The following is a 20,134-nucleotide window of genomic DNA, read 5'->3' as shown; positions in this document are numbered from 1 at the left end:
TCTGCGTTTGAGGGATGAGTTTCACCTTGAAGGCGAGAGGACAGCAGAGTGCGGCGGCACATTTGAGGAACAAAGCAGATTCACTTCGAGTAGGATTTCCCCCAGTGCGTTCAAAAGAAAGAAAGAAAATCTTTGTGTTTCGTAAGATAACTCGTCAAAGTCGCTCCAGCGAGGGGGGTGGGGCCAACGATTTGGGAACGCAGAGAAGATCGTTTCCTAGAGATACAGGACACATGTGCGAGTGAGGGTGATGACGAGAAGACGTTAGCGCTGCTATCTTTACTCTGCCGTCTGTCTGCGTGGCGCAGATGCTGCGAGTGCAATTTCGAGCTTCATACCTGCTGCTCGGTGTGCAGCCTGCCCATTACTGAGAAGCTACCTCTGCTCACAGTGCGTCCTACTTACTGTACGTGCGGCTGACACGGCAAATAGATGCCCCTGTTACAATAAACATTTAATGTAATCCTCAGGAATCAGGACCACTGTGCTTCCCTGCTTAAAGTCTGCTTATAGGAGCCCCTCGGAGTGACGCTTACAATGGTTATTAAATATTTACGGGAGGCTCAGAGTCATCATGCACAAGTGTACATAGAAAGGATTGTTCAAGCAAGTGACCCACATCGCTCTGCTGTCCTCTTAGTTTTTAGGAGCCAAAGCCTGAAGGCCTCATGGCATTATCCCATATGACTGGCAGGCAGCAGCTCCTAGCAGAGTAATGAACCTCAGCCCTCATACACAGAGTGAGCCACATGTCAGACCTCCAGGCAGTTATCAAGTGAAACATCTTTTCATTTCCTGTTGTGCGACCTAAGCCTACTGCACCAATATTTAAAACCAATCAGCAACTTCAATTGGCTTTCCGACACTGCACTGTGTGGTCCCTGTATGCAGCTCTGGTGCTGTTAACAGCCAGGTTGGAAGGTGGGGTGGGTGGGGGATACATATCACAAATCTCCCTGCATGTGTTCTCCTGCTGAAAGCTGCCAAGAACCACAGACTGATGTAAACCAGAGGAAACCCAGGAAAGTGAGCATAAAATATTTAGGTGAATGCGTATTATTTTACATCAAATCCCAAACTGGGATTTACTGAGACCAGTTCTGATGCCAAAAAAAAAAAAAAAATTAGGCATGATTCCCACGTGTGGGGGTCTGTTTCTTTAACATTCCCACTCTGTCATTTCAGCGTTAAAGCGGGAGAGACTCAGATATTCAGCCTGATTGATTGAGTTTGACTCTGTTGATTTGAACAGCTGAGGCAGACGTTTAGTCCACAATGATGAAATTCCTTTATCTTTACCCACATGCCTCTCCACTGCGTTGCCAGTGTGAGTCACCCCCACCCCTCCTATTTACTCAAAATAAGCACAGGGCAGATGGATACTGATGCATCCACGTCGGTCTCCTGACAAATATCGTTATTCTGCTGATCACATCACCCCGCTCACATCTATTTGAAATATTTAGAGCAAAAAGTTTGTTTGGAATTTCAGCATTCTGTAATTCAGCTTCGATTAGGCTGCAGATGGAAAATCTAACTGCGTGTCCGAGCATAATATATTATCCCTTTCTTGCTTCTGAATCCCGCTACAATAGGTGGCCCTATAATCGGTGCAGGGAACAAACCTGCTTCTTTATATGCGGGGCTCTGTAAACTGCTGCTGCTGTTCTCAGGTGAAGTGACTTGTTTTGACAAAAAAGATATGATGCCCTGCTCATATTGTATCTCACTCAGAGTCACATATTGTGCAGCAATAAAGTCTCCAGTCTCCAATCTCCATGTCAGAGGTTCAGACAATCTGCAAACCATCATGTTTCTCCATGGTGCTCCGGGGCATTTGTTTACAATCTGAAGCTAAAGCGGCCAGATTTCCTACTCAGAATGCAACACAAGGAAAAAGGCCATCCTCCCTAAAACATTTGGTTCTAATTAGAATTTCAAAAACCACTTTTGTGTAGTTTGCAGAATATGTATAATTTTTTTGTAAATGACAAAAATGCACCATTGACCAGTAATGAAATAAAATGGTTACAGGCATGTGAATAATGTTGAGTAATGCATTCTTCGCTTGTGTGATTAGGCTGACTGAGCACCTCTGCAGTGACTGGGTATCCCGACTAAGACTGTGATCCATATTTTTGGTACTGTAAAATAACTCTGATAATTAAAGACAATCACCTAAAGCCCTGCAACAGACTGGCAACATGTCCAGGCTGTACCCCCCGTCTCGCCCTATGGTAGCTGGGAGACGTTTCATTATAACTCATGCAAACTCAAGCATTCATCATGGAGCTGATGCGACCTTTACTCAATTGCATTATTTTTTTCCACAGAAAACGATCAAATCAGAAGGCTCGTTCCAAATCTGACCAATCAGACACAGTAGGGGTAGAGGCTTGGACAGTAACACTTGCCTGAACCCTGAAAGGATGATGTACCGCTTAGAAAGCATCCTGTCATGCAGGTTCAAGCATCCATACTGCTCAGGATCCAACCCGTGGAACCTATATTGATAAACTTGGGCCTGTTACTAGCTAAGAGCGATCAATAAAGCATCACCCTGACAAATAACTAACACCCAAACCCATCGACTTGGCTCTGAGTCACATTGAATGCGGAGGGGGACCGAGAGGCTCCAGGTCATCCCTCATCTATCACCCAATCTCTTATTTTCACTCCTCGGCCTAAGAAGAGCAATTCATAGGTTGTCTCTATAGCATGCTGTCTGATGAATTATTGAGGAGCTCCTCAAAGCTCTGATCTTGTCAGAGTAAAACCGATATAGAGCCTACAACATCCTGGGACTGATAAGTAGCTTGGAGAAAAGCAAAGTGAGGTCATGTCGGGCTAGAGAACAGACAGAACATGATATATGGAGACAAAAAGACACAGCTTTAATGTTGGACGGATAGAATCTCAATATGTTTGTTAGTGTGAAATATAGTTATTATATGTGTAGCAAATGAGTGTCCATATGCATCTTTGGAGACTTTTTCCTGTCTGTTCATTTTCTGCTCGGTATATTGAGGTTTGTAATCGAGGTCCACATTTCCTAGCTTGTCACCCTTCTGACAGAGACTCATTACAAACACTGAAGTATCGAAACCATAGCTCTAATTGGGTGATGTAATTAAGGCTCTCTAACAGTCAAAGTTTAATTAGCCTGGTGGGAACGCCAGGAATCGTTCATGGGAATTTCACTCTCTCCTTCACTTCCTCTTCCTTCTCTCTCGCAGGCTCCCTCTGTACCTCCGCTTCTCTCCTCTCCCCATTCCTCTGTTCTGCTTTGAGCGCAAAGGAACGTGATGCACATCTCAATGAAAGCCAGTCCTTCCCGCTCGTCTCCTCCTCAGGTCTTCTTCTCTGCACCCTGTGCTTTTGTCTATTTTGCATCCACTCTGAGCTTGTCAGCAAATGTGCAACAGCAGCTACCCCTCAATCACTGTCTGAGCGTTTCACGTTGAGGACTCTCATTTAGCGTGACACAGCCAAAACACTCCTCCACCAAATGCAGTTTTGGAAAAAAGGGAAAAGGAAAAAACAAGCTGCATCTCTTGAATTGTGTGTTGTGGTGTTACCAGCTGCAGGTAAGCAGATGGAGCTCAGCTGGTTGTATATATGAAGGAGTTGTATCGATCCTCATCAATTCATAACCACTGCATCTAGCTTTGCTTAACAGAAAATCCACAGCTGCCTTTAAAATGTTTCTCTCCTTCTTTCCTGAAGGCAGTTCAATAACAGCGAGCCGAACACTCACATGTAATTGAAAACACTGGGAATTGGTCCTATCACACAATGACTAAAGGCCTGTGTTTGTGCAGCAGTGATGGAGGGGGAACATGCTTTGGAGACAATGTTGATTCTGCTCTCCTCGTCCACAGTTTTCACAGAGGCTTATCCGACCCCGCCGGCTCGCTTCGCTGGAACTCTCGTGGCATCTGGAAGGTGTGATACAGAGCACGCGCGCGCGTGTACGCACAAGCGCGTTCATTGTTGCTCGGGAGAGTCGGAGGCAGAGAGAAAACTTTACACCCACAGAGTGAGAGAGACAAGTGCCTGTGTGGAAAGGTGAGCATGTCAGACACCGTATGTGTGTTTGTGGGGGCGTGCGAGAGAAAGGGAGAGATAGTGAGTTGCATTTCCTCATGGGAGATTAAGCCTGGACATAGCATCCAACCAAAAAAAAACTCTCATTTCTTCTTTTGATAAGAGGGGTATTGAGTCTCTATTTCAGTCCCAACCACCTACAGAGAAAACTGCAGGAAAATGCTGCACTCAAGTTTCTCAGCACTGGTTCAGATCAGGTTCTCCCAACACAAACATACTGATAAATGTTGTAATCTGCTGCCATTTACAGTCCACCAGTCAAACCACTAATCCACAATCCTACAACAAACTTTTACAGTTATTCAAGGTAACTCAAGTGCTTTTCGGGGAGCACATACACTGCTTAACAAATTTATTAGACCACCAGTCAGTACCAGGTTTATGCTACAGCTGTCCTAACAGTACTGGTAATTACCAAAACCATTTCTTATGTGTCTGTAATGACACAAGATCTATTACTATAACAAGAAAATAATAATTTTCTTAAAGACCTAATATCACCCCAGCCTGGTTCTGCTGGAGGTTTCGTCCTGTTAAAAAGGTGTTTTTCCTTCCCACTATCACCAAAGCACTTGATCATAGGGGGATTGTCTGTTGGGGTTTTCTCTGTATTATTTCAGGGTCTTTGCCTTAAAAAAGTTGTTGTGATTTGGAAATGTATAAATAAAATTAAAGTTATCCAGCAGTATGCACAAGGCTCTTTAATCAAAATTATATTTTAATACTAAAATATAATTATTATATTTTAACATTTGAACTTAGTGTTTTGGAAAAAATAGAAACAAACAAAAAAGCACATCTTTGTTTTTCTTGAACAGTTTTAGTGGTTGAATATTGTCCTTGATTCATTTCTGGGAAAGCCCAGTGTGCCGGCTCAAATTCAGACATAAAAACATGAATATAGTTTGTTATTTGACTAATAAATAACAAAGTAATTTTTTAGTTTTAAACGTGTTTTTGACAGATTTCTAAAATATTTGTTTTTTCTCATTTTTATGACGGGTCATCAGATACATTATTAAGCAATGTACACTATGGCATTTCTCTTCATTTTTTCCCTTTTTCCATCATATAAAGCAGCGGTCCTCAACCCCAAGGCCTCGGACCGGTACCGGTCCGTGAGTCGTTTGGTACCGGGCCGCGAGAGTTGAGGCTCGGGTGTGAAATGTATGGTTTTCAGGGTTTTTATCGGTTTCCAGCGTTATTTTGTTATCGTTTTTATCGTTTACTCGGTTTTCCTGGGTCTTTTCACGTGTGTTATGAATAAATCTTCTTTTTTTCGGTACCGGTACTAGTTTTATTTTGTTGTATTTATCCGCGACACCTTGAAGGCCGGTCAGTGAAAATATTGTCGGGCATAAACTGATCTGTGACGCAAAAAAGGTTGGGGACCGCTGATATAAAGCATGTTCTGCTGAAGCTACACAACGGTTTGCCCTATCTCAGAACATTAAGGCAGGTTTGAATAAAACCACACTTAGCTTATAGCTAGTAGTCGCTAGCAAGTCTTGTTTTATGCTCCAGGAATTTAATGTTGTCATGGTCTACGGTGGGTGGCTGGAGTTTCCATTAGGCTCCTGAACTGACCTGGGATCCGCCCCTGGGCAGGGCCAACTCCAGCTCCTGCACACCTGGAGCCTATTGCAGGCTATCAAGCCAGAGGGATTTAAACCACACATCGATGTTCACTCACTGCCAGTTCGTCATCAACCCATGTTGGTAACAGGTCTTGTGTTTCAAATTCTCGCTGTGATTTATCTTACTAACAAAGACTCTTTTGTGCTACAGTTGCTGTACCCACCCTGGCTCACTCCACCTCCGGACTCGGGATACCTAGTGATCATTTTGGAAATCCCTCTGTGCCTCACCTGCCTGCCCTCCTGCCATCACACTCCATCTGGAGCCCCGGATCTCAGGTCAGCCTTTCCACGCCACTCAGCCTCCCCTGGATCTTCATCATCCCCCTCTCAAACACTCCAGGTCCCTAACTGCAAGTAAGAATTGCTGCTCTTATACTGGCCACTTCTGAGCTGCCTTCACTACCTGCCTAACTCCTATATCCTCTCCCCTCAGTGTGACTGTTCCCCACTCAGCTCCGTTCCACTTCTCAGGCCTCGTTCCCTCGCCCTAGCCACGTTCCCCTGGGCACGCCACACCAAGGCTCCACGTCTCGTCATTTTCTGTCTTTGCCACGTTTCCCTTTTTTTTTCCCCCTTGCACTTAACCGTAATAAACTGTTAAATCATCTACTGTCTCCGCTCTGGGTTTCTGCACCTGAGTCCTATTCAGTACCGGCCATCCGTCGCCGTGACAAATGTTTTCTATTATTTGACAGTGGCGTCATAGTGGCTCTGCTTTGATTAAAGGTTTCACCCACACCAGAGTCAAATCTGTGAACCCATTAAACACACAACTCTTGTCACTCAAGATCTTTAAGGATGAAATACTGCATAATTTAATGTGGACATGCATATCTTCTGACTCTTGGAGTTTTAGAAGCCTTGACTTGTAGCTGCACGAGTAATTTGAATCTCACTTTTTCACTGAACAGGCATGGTTCTTGGCAGTTTTTAAATATGGCCAGCTTATTAGTGCTAGAAACCACAGCGGCAAGGAGTAAAACACATGGCCTTTAACTTCCACCTCCAAACATGGTGTCAGAACATTGCTTGACCCTCTGTTCACACTAACAGTGCCTCAGCCACCAGGTCTGCCAAGCTACAGCTGTGCGCCATGCAGAACAAGCTGTGTTTCCACGTTGGAACTGTCCTGCCTTGTTAAAATCGGGGCAGGGGATTGGTGCAACAGCTGGGAAAATGCCAGGTATTACCACATGGCTGAGCAATTGACAGACCACAATGCTGCTGACTGCCTGCTGCTTTAAAAAGCAACAAGAAAAAAAACTCGGAGAGTACACATCTGGCCAATCAGAGCTGCATACAGGGGGGCTGCGCAGTCACATGGTATCATTTAGAAGAGGAGAAAGGGACATTGAGGTAGTCTAGGTAACTCTGCTTTTGTGTTTCAGGCTGACTTTGTTTCCAGATAAAACACAACAAAGGCAGAACTCCCTGAGCTGACTCACCATTTCCAGGCTCGCACTCCTCCAAATCTTCGTCATCGCTAGGACATTCAGCCGATGCTACCAGGAGGTCGTCTGAATTCTGGAAGAACAGAGAGGGAGGAGATACAGTCAGGACAAATTTTATTTGTGTAGAGGATACACCGAATATCTAAGCGGATTAAGAGTCTCTGGAAGTCACAGTGAAGGTCTTCGGCTCCACCGATGCCTAGTCTCACAGAAGCGTGTGCAGCTGCAGTACGAGAAGCAAACTTCCGGGGAAAACTCTTATCTGTAACTCAGTTACAACATGAAGATTTATTGTTGAGCAGTTGTGGCACAAGAGCTGAAAATATGGAGGTGGCAGTGCTTTATAAGCAGCACCCGTGTGTACTTATGTAACAAAAGATGGAGAGCTCGAGGGAAACCAAAGTGAAACAATCTCTTTCTGACCCAACGCCGCCGATCAAAGAGGTGCAGCTTGTCGAAACAGCGCGTCAGCTCCACTGAGTGGGCAAAAGTGTCAGACATTGAAGGCTCTATTGCACAATTGTTTTTACTTTTCAGCACATGCAGTAGATTATCTCCATTATGGTCTCTATAGGATTATTTTTGACCTTGAGCTTGTAGACATTTGAAGTAGGCGATAAAGAAAGCAGTAGACATGGAGCCTGTTGTGCCGGGTTTACAAGTACAGCGGGTACAACAGCGGGGGTCTTGAAATGAAAGCAGATTAAATCTGACAAGGTGGTTCCAATTTAGTAGCCCAGGTTTGTCCTCACTGCTGCATGACTCACACAGCTGCGTGTCTAGACACCCAAACATCCTGCCCTCGCCTCCTCTCAGCCTCTGGTTGTTATTCAAGATGGGGGTCATCTGATAGAAAATGGAAGGCTTTTATCAGCATAACTGATTCACTGCCTCGCAGAGTTTTCGCTCTGTTATTAATCCATGGCACGGGCATAATCATTTATTAATTACGCTGTGTCCGTTTGAGTGTGTGTTCACATCACCTAGCTCTGTCAAATGGTCCTAATGATCCCGTTTCAGTTTCCCAGCAACATCTCCATCACGCATGCACTTACATTCGTATTCCATCCATGCAGCTGCTTCGATATAAACAGCACATAATGAATCCTTTAAAATGTGCACTCCTTTAAATTAAACAACCAGGACATCAATAAATGCACACGTCGGGCTGTGTTTGTGGCCATAAAAGCTAAAAGAAAAGAAAAAAGGAGTTTTTATAACACAATGTCTTACTGATTGAATTTCAAAAGGTTTTTTTCAGCCTCCTGGAGTTATGATGGCTGTAATTTCGTGCAACATCTGTGACACACTTTTAAACCCCAATTTACCTGACCCCCCTGGAACATCCAAAACAGCCCCGCTGACTATCTCCAAGCAGCATCCACAAGGACTTTGAACCATCTTCTATCCATCCAGACAAATCAGAGAGAGATGGCAAACACCTGGGAGTGCTCTCAGCTTAAGACAGCAGCAAGGGCGAGGCTTGTGATCTTAGTTTTATAACATCCTGACACCAAATTTGGGTCAGATCGAGACAAGTGATGACTTCCAACTGTTTCATGGAAACCCACAGTATCAAGGGGTAAAAAAGCAGAATAAATCAGACCCCCGCATGCACATCAAAAGGTAGATCTTTTATTCTAAGCATCAAAGCACATTATTCCACTATGATCAAAGCTACAGCGCGGCGGGTAGCTCAGAGCTTTTGGAGAAATTGAAATTTAAGTTTCTGCTCATATATAGTTAGATTCTGCCACTCCTGCATTAATACACCATTGCCATGTTTGTTTTTTTATCCATCTGAAGAACAGGAAAAACAACGAGGCAACAATTCCTAATCTGACCACATGACTGTGACGGATCTAGAGCAAGGATGTTAAAGTCACATCATGAGCCACATACAGCTCACTTCGATCTTAAGCGGCTGGACTGGCGAAACTTCCATTTATGCTGACGTACAGAAGTTTAAGTGCACATTTATTCACTGAGATATTTCAATATAAGAAAAAGAAATGCAATGGAAGAAATCTATCAGCACAACTCTTTGGGCTTGAATTATGAAAAAATAAATGTGTAAAGTTACAGAAAGTTCTGCGAACTCTGACTGTACTGTAAGTATAAAAATGAAAGCTTTTGTTAACTGACAGAAAATGTTTACTGTAGATACAAACATTTGGGGTTTAAAGGATGAGGCACAGTCCATAAAACTGTTGTATACTTACACTTCTTCTGTCTCAAATAGGTGAACCAGACATGGCCACTGAACAGGCAGGGAGTATCTGGAATCATGTAGTTCCATGAGGACCTTCTCTTTTTGCATTCTTTTCTTTTTAGGTGGAAAAAAGTTTTTATTTTGACAAAAACAAGCAAATCGCTAAAGTAAACCAAGCTACCATCACCTCCTGGGTGATTTACAGCACCATATAATTCAAAATGATTAGTCAATAAAACCCAGAAACAAAAACCTAAAGATTTGTGAATTAATCTAAACTTCTTCCAGAAAAGTTGGTTTTCTTAATTATCTGATTTTTAGTTTTCAACTGCTATTAATGCTGCACATAACAGACTCTTAAGTGGCATTATTCAATGTTTCCTGCTGTATGGACCTTGTCATTTAATTTCTGTTTCACCAAAGAACCAGCTACTTTTCTAATACAGCTGTCTATGCTTTGGACTGAAGGTTTAACTGGCTGCAAAATAAGTCCCGAGTTTATGATCTAAAGTGTCGAGTCTTATCGAACACAATGTGATGTTTATTTTGTAAATTATTTTCTGAATCAGTGTCAGGAAGGATGGTAAAGCAGGGTTGGGTGGGCGTACATTGGGACTGACAAGTTGTCTGTGAAGGTTCTCAGTCATCCAGGTCATCATAGTCAAAGGAGCTTGCAAAGAAAAGCGTCTGGACTTCTTTAAGTTACTTGAAGACGTTTCACCTCTCATCCGAGAAGCTTCTTCAGTTCTAAGGTCAAATGGTGGAGAGTCCCAGATATAAACCTAGTGGGAGTAACCCCCCACAGAGGGACAAAAGGACCCCCTGATGATCCTCTAATCCACTGAGCCAAGGTGTGAAACTGGGTGTGGGCCCCAATCAGCCAGAGTTTCGGGTGAGTTCATTGTGAAACCTGGCCCCACCTTATCATGCGAATTCCTGAGATCAGATGGCCCAGGATGTGAGTGGGCGTTAAGGCGTCTGGGAAGGGATCTCAAAACTGGATTATAGATGGAAGCCATCTATGTCCACTGTGAGTGACCATCTTTGAACAGAGGCGGTGGTTTACGACACCAACTCTCTGCCATCTATAATCCAGTTTTGAGTTCCCTTCCCAGACGCCTTAACGCCCACTCACATCCTGGGCGATCTGATCTCAGGAATTCGCATGATAAGGTGGGGCCAGGTTTCACAATGAACTCACCCGAAACTCTGGCTGATTGGGACCCACACCCAGTTTCACACCTTGGCTCAGGCGATTAGAGGATCATCAGGGGGTCCTTTTGTCCCTCTGTGGGGGGAAACTCCCACTAGGTTTATATCTGGGACTCTCCACCATTTGACCTTAGAACTGAAGAAGCTTCTCGGATGAGAGGTGAAACGTCTTCAAGTAACTTAAAGAAGTCCAGACGCTTTTCTTTGCAAGCTCCTTTGACGACTGACAAGTTGGTACCATAACAGCACACGGGCTCTAAGTCAGATCCTCCCCCTTCAAATTAGACCTTCAAAAATAGAGCTTCACAAACCAATGGATAATGTCACATTGGCTACGCCTGTCTTCATATACCCTGTAAGATTGTGACTCACGTATCCCAAATTTTCGCCAGGCACAGTGATAGTCTGTGATTCTGATTGAGTTTGAGTCGTGTATGGGTTTTTGCTCCGTCTTGTCTGTTCAGCTTCGATACACACCGCTGCTCGCACTAAATACACTGTTTTCTTCCATTTCCCCCCCAACTGCTGTTCCTGCCACAAATATGAAAACAAACAACACTTCCAGTTCACCACAGTCACGTTCCCAGGACAGAGCCTGGTGTTTAAAAGAGCAAATATAAATGATTTCATACAGTCTGGTGCCTCTCAGCTGTTGTAAAAATCAATGTAATCCTCCACCCTTCAAGAGGTTTTGCCTAATTTTGCTAGACTACAGCTGTGTTCACAGTTATTCTTTTGTTGCTTTATTCTGTCTTTCCTTTGGGTTGGGGGACAGAGGAGGTACCACACCTGGGACCACCTGTATGATCAGCGCTAATGTTTTTAGGCTTTTCTACACACAGAAAAATGCCTGTTTGATCATTAAAGTACATGCATAGTGACTCATAGGTAACATCTTTTGATTCGCCAGCATATATCCTTAATGCTATTTTTGTCTATTGTGGCAATACACTTGGTTGAGCTAGGTGCATAATAATCATAAAGATGGAGCCATTAAAATGTGTGTACACTATCTAAAAAATAGAGTCTTAGCAATAAAAAGCACTCTAAAGGTGGAACCGTGCTTTTTTATGACCCAACATAAACATAAGTCAGCAAATGGAATACACATTAAGGCTTGTAACAACCAAAAGGCAGACAACACTCAAGAGTCCTCTGCTATCCTAAAATGCTTCCGGATAATTTATCAAGCGGGGCAGTCTGGGGCTGCCAATTTCACATCACAGACAGATGCTTTTAAAGCTCGCTATACGCTCAACGTGGAGAGCAGGTTTCGCCAAGAAGTCTGGAGGCCAGAGACACTGAACCGAGTGCATCGTACATGCGGCATCTTAAATCCATGTTCCACTGATCTCATGTTTAAAGAGAAGAGAGAGAAACACTAAATCACAGACCAGCTGATTGTGCCAACTGGGCACAATCAAGATGCTGTTGACTGCGAAGGAGCTCTGACAGGTTTTAGGTCCAAAACTTTTTGTTTGTACTTCCGTGGCAGCGATAACCATGACTGAGACAAGTGCACCTCCATATTTTGTCAACTGCCATCAAAGTATTAGTTTGATGAGCCTGTGGAGGCCTCATTAAGGCTGACTTTTATCAATGTACAAGAAAGCAAGAAAAACAGTTGCTGCAAAACTAAAAGTTTTCTTTAATCTGGGTGCTCGCAGTATAACTTTGCATCTATTGTGCAGCGGTGCCAACAGCTTCACCTTATCTTTAGTCTAATTGGAACTGCCACATTTAACCAAAATGAGGCACAATAGGAAGGTTTGAGACGATGATAAAAGGACAAAGATCTAAACACATTCTGGATCTGCTGATCATGGTTTTCAGGGAAGAGTGTGAGTGGCTCGCTGACTGATCTCAGATATGCCTCTGTGGACATGAAGAGTGCTAATGAACACAACTGAATAAGAGGAAAGCACTAGTAATTGGCACCGCGCTTTTGTGTTTTCCGCGACACCATAAAAGTATGCCATAGAGCTGAAATTGAAAGTATGGAATTGACAGGTTTTAAAGCTTTCAACTAATTAAGGTACAAAATCTCTACAGCGCCAAATATAGCTGACGTACAGTACATCCACGAGCATGGGCGACAAGCTTTCAGCGCTTCCTCTCATGGCCTGGATCACACTTTTTTTTGCACAGCACACAGTTTATAGCTAATGATGCTGGATGTGAACTGGAGCGTATTCCCCTCCTGGATCTTGTTATTAGGTCTTTTTATGATGGCCCGCCTCTTCCATCTTCTTGCATGTGGGCAAGGAAAAGGTCCCCTACTAGGGTTGCCAACTCCCTGAAAAATAAATAAGGGACACCTCGTGGCCAGGGCCGGGCAACCCAGTTGTCTTCACCCTTCCCAGTGTGGTAGCTCTTTTTTTGTGTGTGTGAAATTATTTTTTAACCATTTGACTTGAATTTGATTTAAGCAGATGCATATTCTTTGTGATATGACCATATGGGAAACAAATGATCATTTAGCCATTTATTTTTAGCTCAAAATGACAACATTAACACAGTAAAACAGGTCTCTTTCTTAAACAGAAGCCTGTCATGCTTAACTTTTGAGAATATAAGTAAATCTTTCTTTAAAAGAACTCTGTCCTGCTTAACTTAAAATTATATAAATTAATAGAAAGCAATAGAACGAAAAATATTCTTGTAACAGTGCACATATAGTGCATTTAGTACAATTGGCTTCAGTTGAGGTATTATTTCAGCTTTTCTAATGCTAATCAGCTGCTCCTGTTTGTAAACCCGCTTGTTCCCATGATTACGCACCTTAACTCATCATCATTATTCATCTATGTATTACTTTTATGTATTATTCATCTATTTGTTGTAATCATCCATCCTTGCAGTTGTTTATTACACAAAATAAATTATATTATCACACTTCTGGCCACATAGCGCTGATATTCACTGCACATGCCCATATTAACCTTAACCAGAGGGTTTAAACAACAAACCAATGTTTACATACCATATCTGCTTTTCCCGTGGCCTGGTGGACAAAAAATTGGTAAAGGGTTCCCCGAGCTTTCACGCCCCTCATGTTCTTCTTGTGCCCACCACTAGAAGCATGCCTATGGAAAAAGTGCGCCGGCACACAGTGCAGTGCGCTTTATAGGTGTTATCGTGCACTTTCCCAGCCAGGTGTTTTCCTTTTCCCAGTCCTCCCTGTACTTTTGCAGCCTTTTTTCTTTTCTTTCTCTGAGGGGAACAAACATTGCTGCTCTAATGCTGGGCTTACACTGTGCGATTTTTGGCCCATTTTGAGCCGATTTTTGAGTCATGCGACCGATTTGGTGATCGGCCCGATTTTGGCCTTCATCGTGCATCGTGTAGTATACGTGGGGTAACGAGAAGCGATTAACACCTCACGACCAGCTCCCGATCATCAATCGCTCGTGAGGGTGTCACCACAGCCGCTCACACTGCTCATGCGCAAACACGTAAACATCGGTGAAAAAGACGGCGCAGCACGGCTGTGCAGCGTGTGATCTGGACACAAGTGATGGAGGCACTTGTAGAACTTTGGAAAGCTCATCCGAGCCTTTTCGATGTGGCATCACAAAATTATCACGACCACAACAACCGTGAAAATAGTTGGATTTACACTGCTGCTCAATCACAGCTGCCTGATCATGTTTTTCATTAGCAATTTAGCAAAGTTGATGGTGGTGTGTCTGTGTGAGTGAAAGACAGAGAGAGCGAGCGACAGATTTTCTGTTATAACCTTCATGTTATGTTGGCACAGTGTGAGCACTCAGGTCGCATCAGAGCATCGGGCCGTATAGTGTGAGACCCTGCATCGTGACCTGCAAACTTCTAATCCCTGCGAGTCAATCGTGCAGTTTGAGCAAGAGCTGAATAACGTGACTGAAAAAAATCGCAGTGTCTGCCCAGCTTTAGGTGTACTGTCATCCGAGACGTGCACCGCAGTGTCGGCGTTTGTTTCCCTGTTGGCCATGCTTGTTGTTGTGGTCATCTGTTGTCTTCCGGTATTTTCTCCGCAAGCGACCTTTCCTCGACCAATGAGATAATCTGAATTGTCATACTCGAATTGTCATAAGTGTGCTGTCAGCTCATTGGTCACAAAGCAGGAGAGGGGCTGGGAATTATGTTTTCAAACAAAGCGTTAATTCCATTAACATTTATAGACTACTTTTGATTCTCACTGTATTACGGGACAAAGTGCGTCCCTTATTAGCTCAATACGGGACGTGTACTTTTGTTTCTAAATACGGGACGATTCCGTTTTTTAAGGGACGGTTGGCAACCCTATCCCCTACTGTTTGCTAATTGTTGCTTTCCGTGCTGGTAATATGTGCCTTTAGCCCATGTGGATAATCATCAGAGCATAAATCACAGCCTCTCACATGCGCACGATGTAGACTCGTAAATGGAAGTTTATTGTTGTGCTCTTTGTGTAGCAAGATTTCCTTCTCGAGATGGTCCTGCCTTCGACCAGCGAGCAGTGATTTCTAGGATCCCGGTCAGCCACATCTTCTTAAAGAAAATCAAAACCGCAGTGTTGATTGGTCTAATGGATGGATCAAACAGCTGAGGGCTGTTTGACCATCTGAATACAGCTGATGGCTAACAAGGGGAAACTCGCACACAGCACAGAGCTGAGAATGTGACTGTTTGACCTTGTAGCTGACATCTGATTTCTTTTGAAATCTCTTCATGTAAGAAGAACCATCTGGTTACTTGGCTATGCTGTTTAATCTTTCAAATATTGTTTTCAGCAGTTCGAGGATTTTGGGGAAACTTTAAAAAGCCAATTAAAACTAACTGGCAATGGTCCATCACAATGCACAGCACCAGAGCATCTTCTTGCCTCGGTGACTCAAACAGCAGCCTTTTGATTTTTCTCTATGAATCATATAAACAAGCTGGCATCACTAGCTCACTTTGCTCACCTGTGTCACACTGTCCCTCATGGTTGGCGAGCGCTGTTTGCGGGTGGTGGTTGTGGCCATGGTGGTGGTTGTCTCCATGATTGTGGTGGACATATCAGCCAGCGGGGTGGTGGAGGTGGTGTCGGTAGTCAGCACCGAGGGCACGTCACCCACCAGCCTCAGGTTGCCCTGGGTCTGGACGTTGGGGTCGCCCTCGGCTGCTAGTTTGAGGACCTGCAGGCCGTTGTAGTACAGGCCTGAGATCTGGCCCTGGAAGTGGCGCCCTTTCTCTCCACCACCGATTTTGATGAACGCTTGGCTGTTGAAGATGGTCAGCTGGCGACCTAATATGCGACAGATGACAAGACGGAGGGAAGAAGGAGGAGAGAGAAGCGGAAAGAAGAGAGGTCATGAAAGAGGGGAAGGAAAGAAAGGGGCAAAGAATACAAATCAGGTCATGATCTTCAGGTGAGCTTCAACATGAAACACAGTGAATCGGAGGAGATAGGGGGAGTGTTTCAATCACAAGGGATTTCCTGGGTAACACTTTAGGGAGATTGGACCCTGGCTTGCTGCAGTTGCAGTCATTATGGAGCTAGTCACGTGGCACATTCCCAGAAAAGCACCCTGAATCTGGCAGTCAAATAGATTGCAGGAGCAGTCGCGGATTGACCCTGAGACTGAAGGTTCACAGCAAAATGCATCTCATTTGCCCTGAGATGGAATATATTAGAACAATGCTGGGTCTATGTCATTGACCTCCAATGCACATGAGCTGCACAATGATAAAGTATCTCTGCCAGAGGAAAAACCATCACCCTGCTTTGCCATCTAAAGGAGGAAAATGAGATTCTCATTGGAAGAAAATGTTTAATTCAGCAGGGGCTGTTCCTCTCTGTGGTCATTACCATTCATCTGGATGGATAGATGGATGAAGAGAGGACAAAGTCAACCGTTTAACCAGGGTCCAATACTAATGTGTCACCAGGTCTTGTGGTGTAGGGGCAGAGTGGGGGCAGTCTGAAAGGTATAATTTTTCTCCCTGTATTTTCTCCAACTGACATCCGTTTAGATTTTATTTTATTCCCCTCCTCCCCCTCCGACAGGCATGCATCCCTACTGTGCCTGCTTGTCCCCAAAACTCAGACTGACGCAATCTTTGACCCCTAGTGAGACTCACATGGACATCGGGGAATATTCAGGTTAGAGGAAAACTGTTGGAAGGATGTGGGTTAAAAACAGTCCTTATGAGGTAATTACTCAGAGGAGAAGGATGGGAGAAGCTAAAGAGGTTTTTTATGGATTAATCAATCCCTGCAAGGAAAGAGAGAGTGTGTTTGTTCGTGAAAGGGATACTGCGCTAATGTGTGCATTTGGGAGTGAAATATTGACTCAGTAGACATGGTGGGCTACGAATCTTGGGCCTGAAGGGAGTGTGGTTGCGTGTGTGCATGTACGCACATTTATTACGTCTTGTGCAGGTATGGGAGATTACTCCTCAGCGCTTCTGCTGGCACTCCTGCTCAAGTAATCTGCTCACAGTGACTTCCCTGCATGTGATTCAATTAAATAACAAATGCTCTGAATAACTTTCTGAATGCTTGTTTCATGGTTTCAATCAGACTGTAAGCTGGTGACAACTTTCTTCTCATCAGACGCTGGGGACAGGTCCAGGTCCCATTTGCTTTCAATTAGGAGAGCTGAGAGGGTTCTTCACCACTATAATTATAATTTACTCTTCATCTATATGGGTGTGTTGACCTGTTTATAAGATTCAGGTGTGCGGGAATATCAGAGGAATTATGTCAATGAATGCTTGCGTTGGTACGTAAATGTAAAACTGCATGTTTAATCTACGTGTGTACGTAGACTCTACAGAAGTGCTGAAGACATAAATCTGTTTCCTCGATGAGGGCCATTACACATGTCAGCCTATTATCAGATCATTAGACCAAGGTCCCACAAGGGACTAGGCTCCTGTCCCCTAACTCTATAATAATGAGACTTAATGTCTGGCATATGCGCTGTTGACATAATATCTGACTCTTATTCTATTATATCATTACTTAGCATGTTTAGTGTGGGAGTGATGCTGCAATAAATAGAACAGGAAAGAATGAACAGACTGTTAAACTACGAACATCAGCCGGGAAAATACAGGAGAAAATACATGCACGTGTATACACAAAGATTCACTTTAAACACACACACACACACACACGCTTGCACTAAAATTTTAGCCCCCTTAATTAACCCCACCCCGCACACGTTCACAAATCAGCCCAGAAGGTCTCCATTGTAAACATCTTCACTTGGACTGAAAGGGTCATAGAGTGTGGACAAGTTGAAGACATGGTGTTTTTCTATTGTGTGTGGTGTGAAACTCCAAGTCACAAGATGGTCTGTTCAGATAGGACAATTTACTCCGCAGGAGCTAAGTGTAATGGTGGCAGAGTTACACTCTGAGCCAGTGACACAGTCATAAGTAAGCTATATTGACAAGCAGCTTATGATTATGATGTAGAGTAAGGAGGATTAGTAATACCTCCTAGAGTCACTGCACATGCATTCATGTATCATACATATTTCTTAAAATGTCCAAGCATCCGTTGGGTGACCTATTTAATGCCTCTCTTTGTGAAAGAAAAAAAAAGCCTCGAGCACATGAGAGTACTGTGGCCATTTATGTGCTCATCCCATATGAGACAAAGAAAGCCAAGAAGAAAGGTGCCCTCTAGACTAGATGAAGGGAAATCAGTGTTTGTTTTCGTAGCTGTCTGCTCAGGATGAGACTCTAACAAGGCCTGATGAAGTTATTGTTTCAGGGTCTGCCGGGTCAAATCAAAAGTGACATGTGGTTTTAGAACCAATTTTGGCGGCAGGCGTAAGTGGGGCGGGGTGGAGGCGAGGAAAGATAGAAAGAGAAGCCTCTGCAATGACATGCAATCACGGTGCTTAATATGACAGAGCTGGCTGTGGTGCTGCTGCAGAGAAGAGGGTGTGTGTGCATGTATATAATAACTTATGAAATGTGTCAGTGAAATGACCTTTATGTGTGTGATAGTTGGCCTTTTCAAGTAGTGTCTATTTCCTCAACATTTATTTACATACACCTCTCCCTCTGTGTGTGTGCTTGTGTGTATTAGGCAGCAGCACAGCACACATGGGTTACACATCGATGAGGCTCTGTTTCACCAATTTCAGTGTGTATGGATGTGTTTTGCCTCTCTCCACAGGAATTTTAAGGTGATGGGCATTTAATGGGCAGAGACGATGGAAGCAGCTGGATAGGGGTGGCTGTAGGGTGGGGTGGTGGCGTTAGAGGGGCTAAATGGATTGGGGTGTGTATGTGCGTGTTTGTGTGTTGGGACGAGGGGCTGACAGCCAGCCTTTCATTATAATGGGCATCCGCAGCCATACACAAAGCCTTAATTAACTGCAATGCAGAGACCAGAATGGTCAGACTTCTGTAATCAGCTACTGCAGAGACTGAGCGGAGTTCATACATCTATCCCTCTATCTGTTTATATACCCATATGTCTGAAAATAATTAAAGATTTTAAAGTGTGAGAATTACGAGCAAAAATAATAAACGGCTATGCATATTCAAACATGAGTGCACTGTATATACATTTAGCGACAAAGATGTCTCTAAATGTAATGGATGCTAATGGACGCTAACATGTTGATGTTAAGTAGGAAAAATGCTTTGCCTGACAGACACGTCCCAATATATTCCCATTCTAAAATGCTAAACTTCACAGCATTAAAAAGCTACAGCCTAACAGGTGTAGGCTATTTAACTGTACCTCTCAACAATGTTTGTAGTGTTGGTGCTTTTTAAAGCATTTTTATTGAAATTAAAGTCCAACACGTTTGTCCTTCAGTTTTGTTAGTGAATCGCTAGTATTAACATGTTAGCTAACACTAATAAACTACATGTGCCATTTCAGTTCTCCAAAATCTGAATGTTAAAATCCAGTCCAAATTGGATGTACAGTCTCTGGTTTGCTAGCATGCTAGCTATTGGTAGATAACAGGAAACAAGGTATAGCTGAAGGTGAAAGACTGTCTCAAACCATTATGTATTATTTCATGCCCGATTATACTGCTAAACTTCACAGCCTGGAATAAGGATTAAAATTCTTAGAACACATCGAAGGCAACAGGGTATTCATCTGATAATTGTGATCTCAGGCAAAAATGATGGACCAACAAACACTGTCTAATGAGCCACCCTACCAGGATGGCTAAAAGCACACATTACTATTAAAGCTACAGTCGTTCAGTACCAATTGAACATGGAAATTGATTTTAATGATCAGTTTTCGCACCACCAGAGCAGAAAAATCTGCACAACCATCCATCTTCTTCAGCTATGTTCAACCTGATATCTACAAATGGCTGCCAAGGTAGTCTTAGCTACGTAGCTTTATGTGCAGCTATAAAAAAAAGCTTTATTTCTTGTAAATGCAGATGGTGCCTTATTAAGAAATGCAAACTGAGAGAGCAGACCAGTTTGGGCCTGTTTTTAGCGTATTCTCTCAGTGTCACTCTGAGAGACAAAACAACATCATTTTATGGAACGATGAGATGTAATTCTTT

At 43.5% G+C, this 20,134-nt stretch overlaps 1 protein-coding gene and 1 long non-coding RNA gene across 7 annotated transcripts in view; one reads left to right on the top strand and one right to left on the bottom strand.

Moving 5' to 3' along the window:
• nrxn2b (neurexin 2b) overlaps positions 1–20,134 on the bottom strand; it is a 719,066-nt gene that overhangs the window by 4,914 nt on the left and 694,018 nt on the right. For all 6 annotated transcript variants that reach the window (XM_086285249.1, XM_086285255.1, XM_086285254.1 and 3 more), the window contains 2 exons: positions 15,551–15,873; positions 7,193–7,271 (listed from right to left, as the gene is read on the bottom strand). In XM_086285249.1, coding sequence (XP_086141375.1) covers positions 7,193–7,271; positions 15,551–15,873 — 402 coding nt within the window. The remainder of the gene's footprint in view (positions 1–7,192; positions 7,272–15,550; positions 15,874–20,134) is intronic.
• On the top strand, positions 5,650–6,413 carry LOC147336198 (uncharacterized). The gene is made up of 3 exons (XR_015128216.1): positions 5,650–5,822; positions 5,896–6,101; positions 6,181–6,413. It is a non-coding gene; the product is annotated as an uncharacterized LOC147336198 (long non-coding RNA).

This window comes from Aulonocara sp. 'chitande type north' Nkhata Bay, linkage group LG3 (genome assembly GCF_057382095.1).
Source record: "Aulonocara sp. 'chitande type north' Nkhata Bay isolate Kocher_YH1m ecotype deep benthic linkage group LG3, A_spYH_male_GT1.1, whole genome shotgun sequence".
Taxonomy (NCBI): domain Eukaryota; kingdom Metazoa; phylum Chordata; class Actinopteri; order Cichliformes; family Cichlidae; genus Aulonocara; species Aulonocara sp. 'chitande type north' Nkhata Bay.
This window is presented reverse-complemented; position numbering and strand designations above follow the sequence as displayed.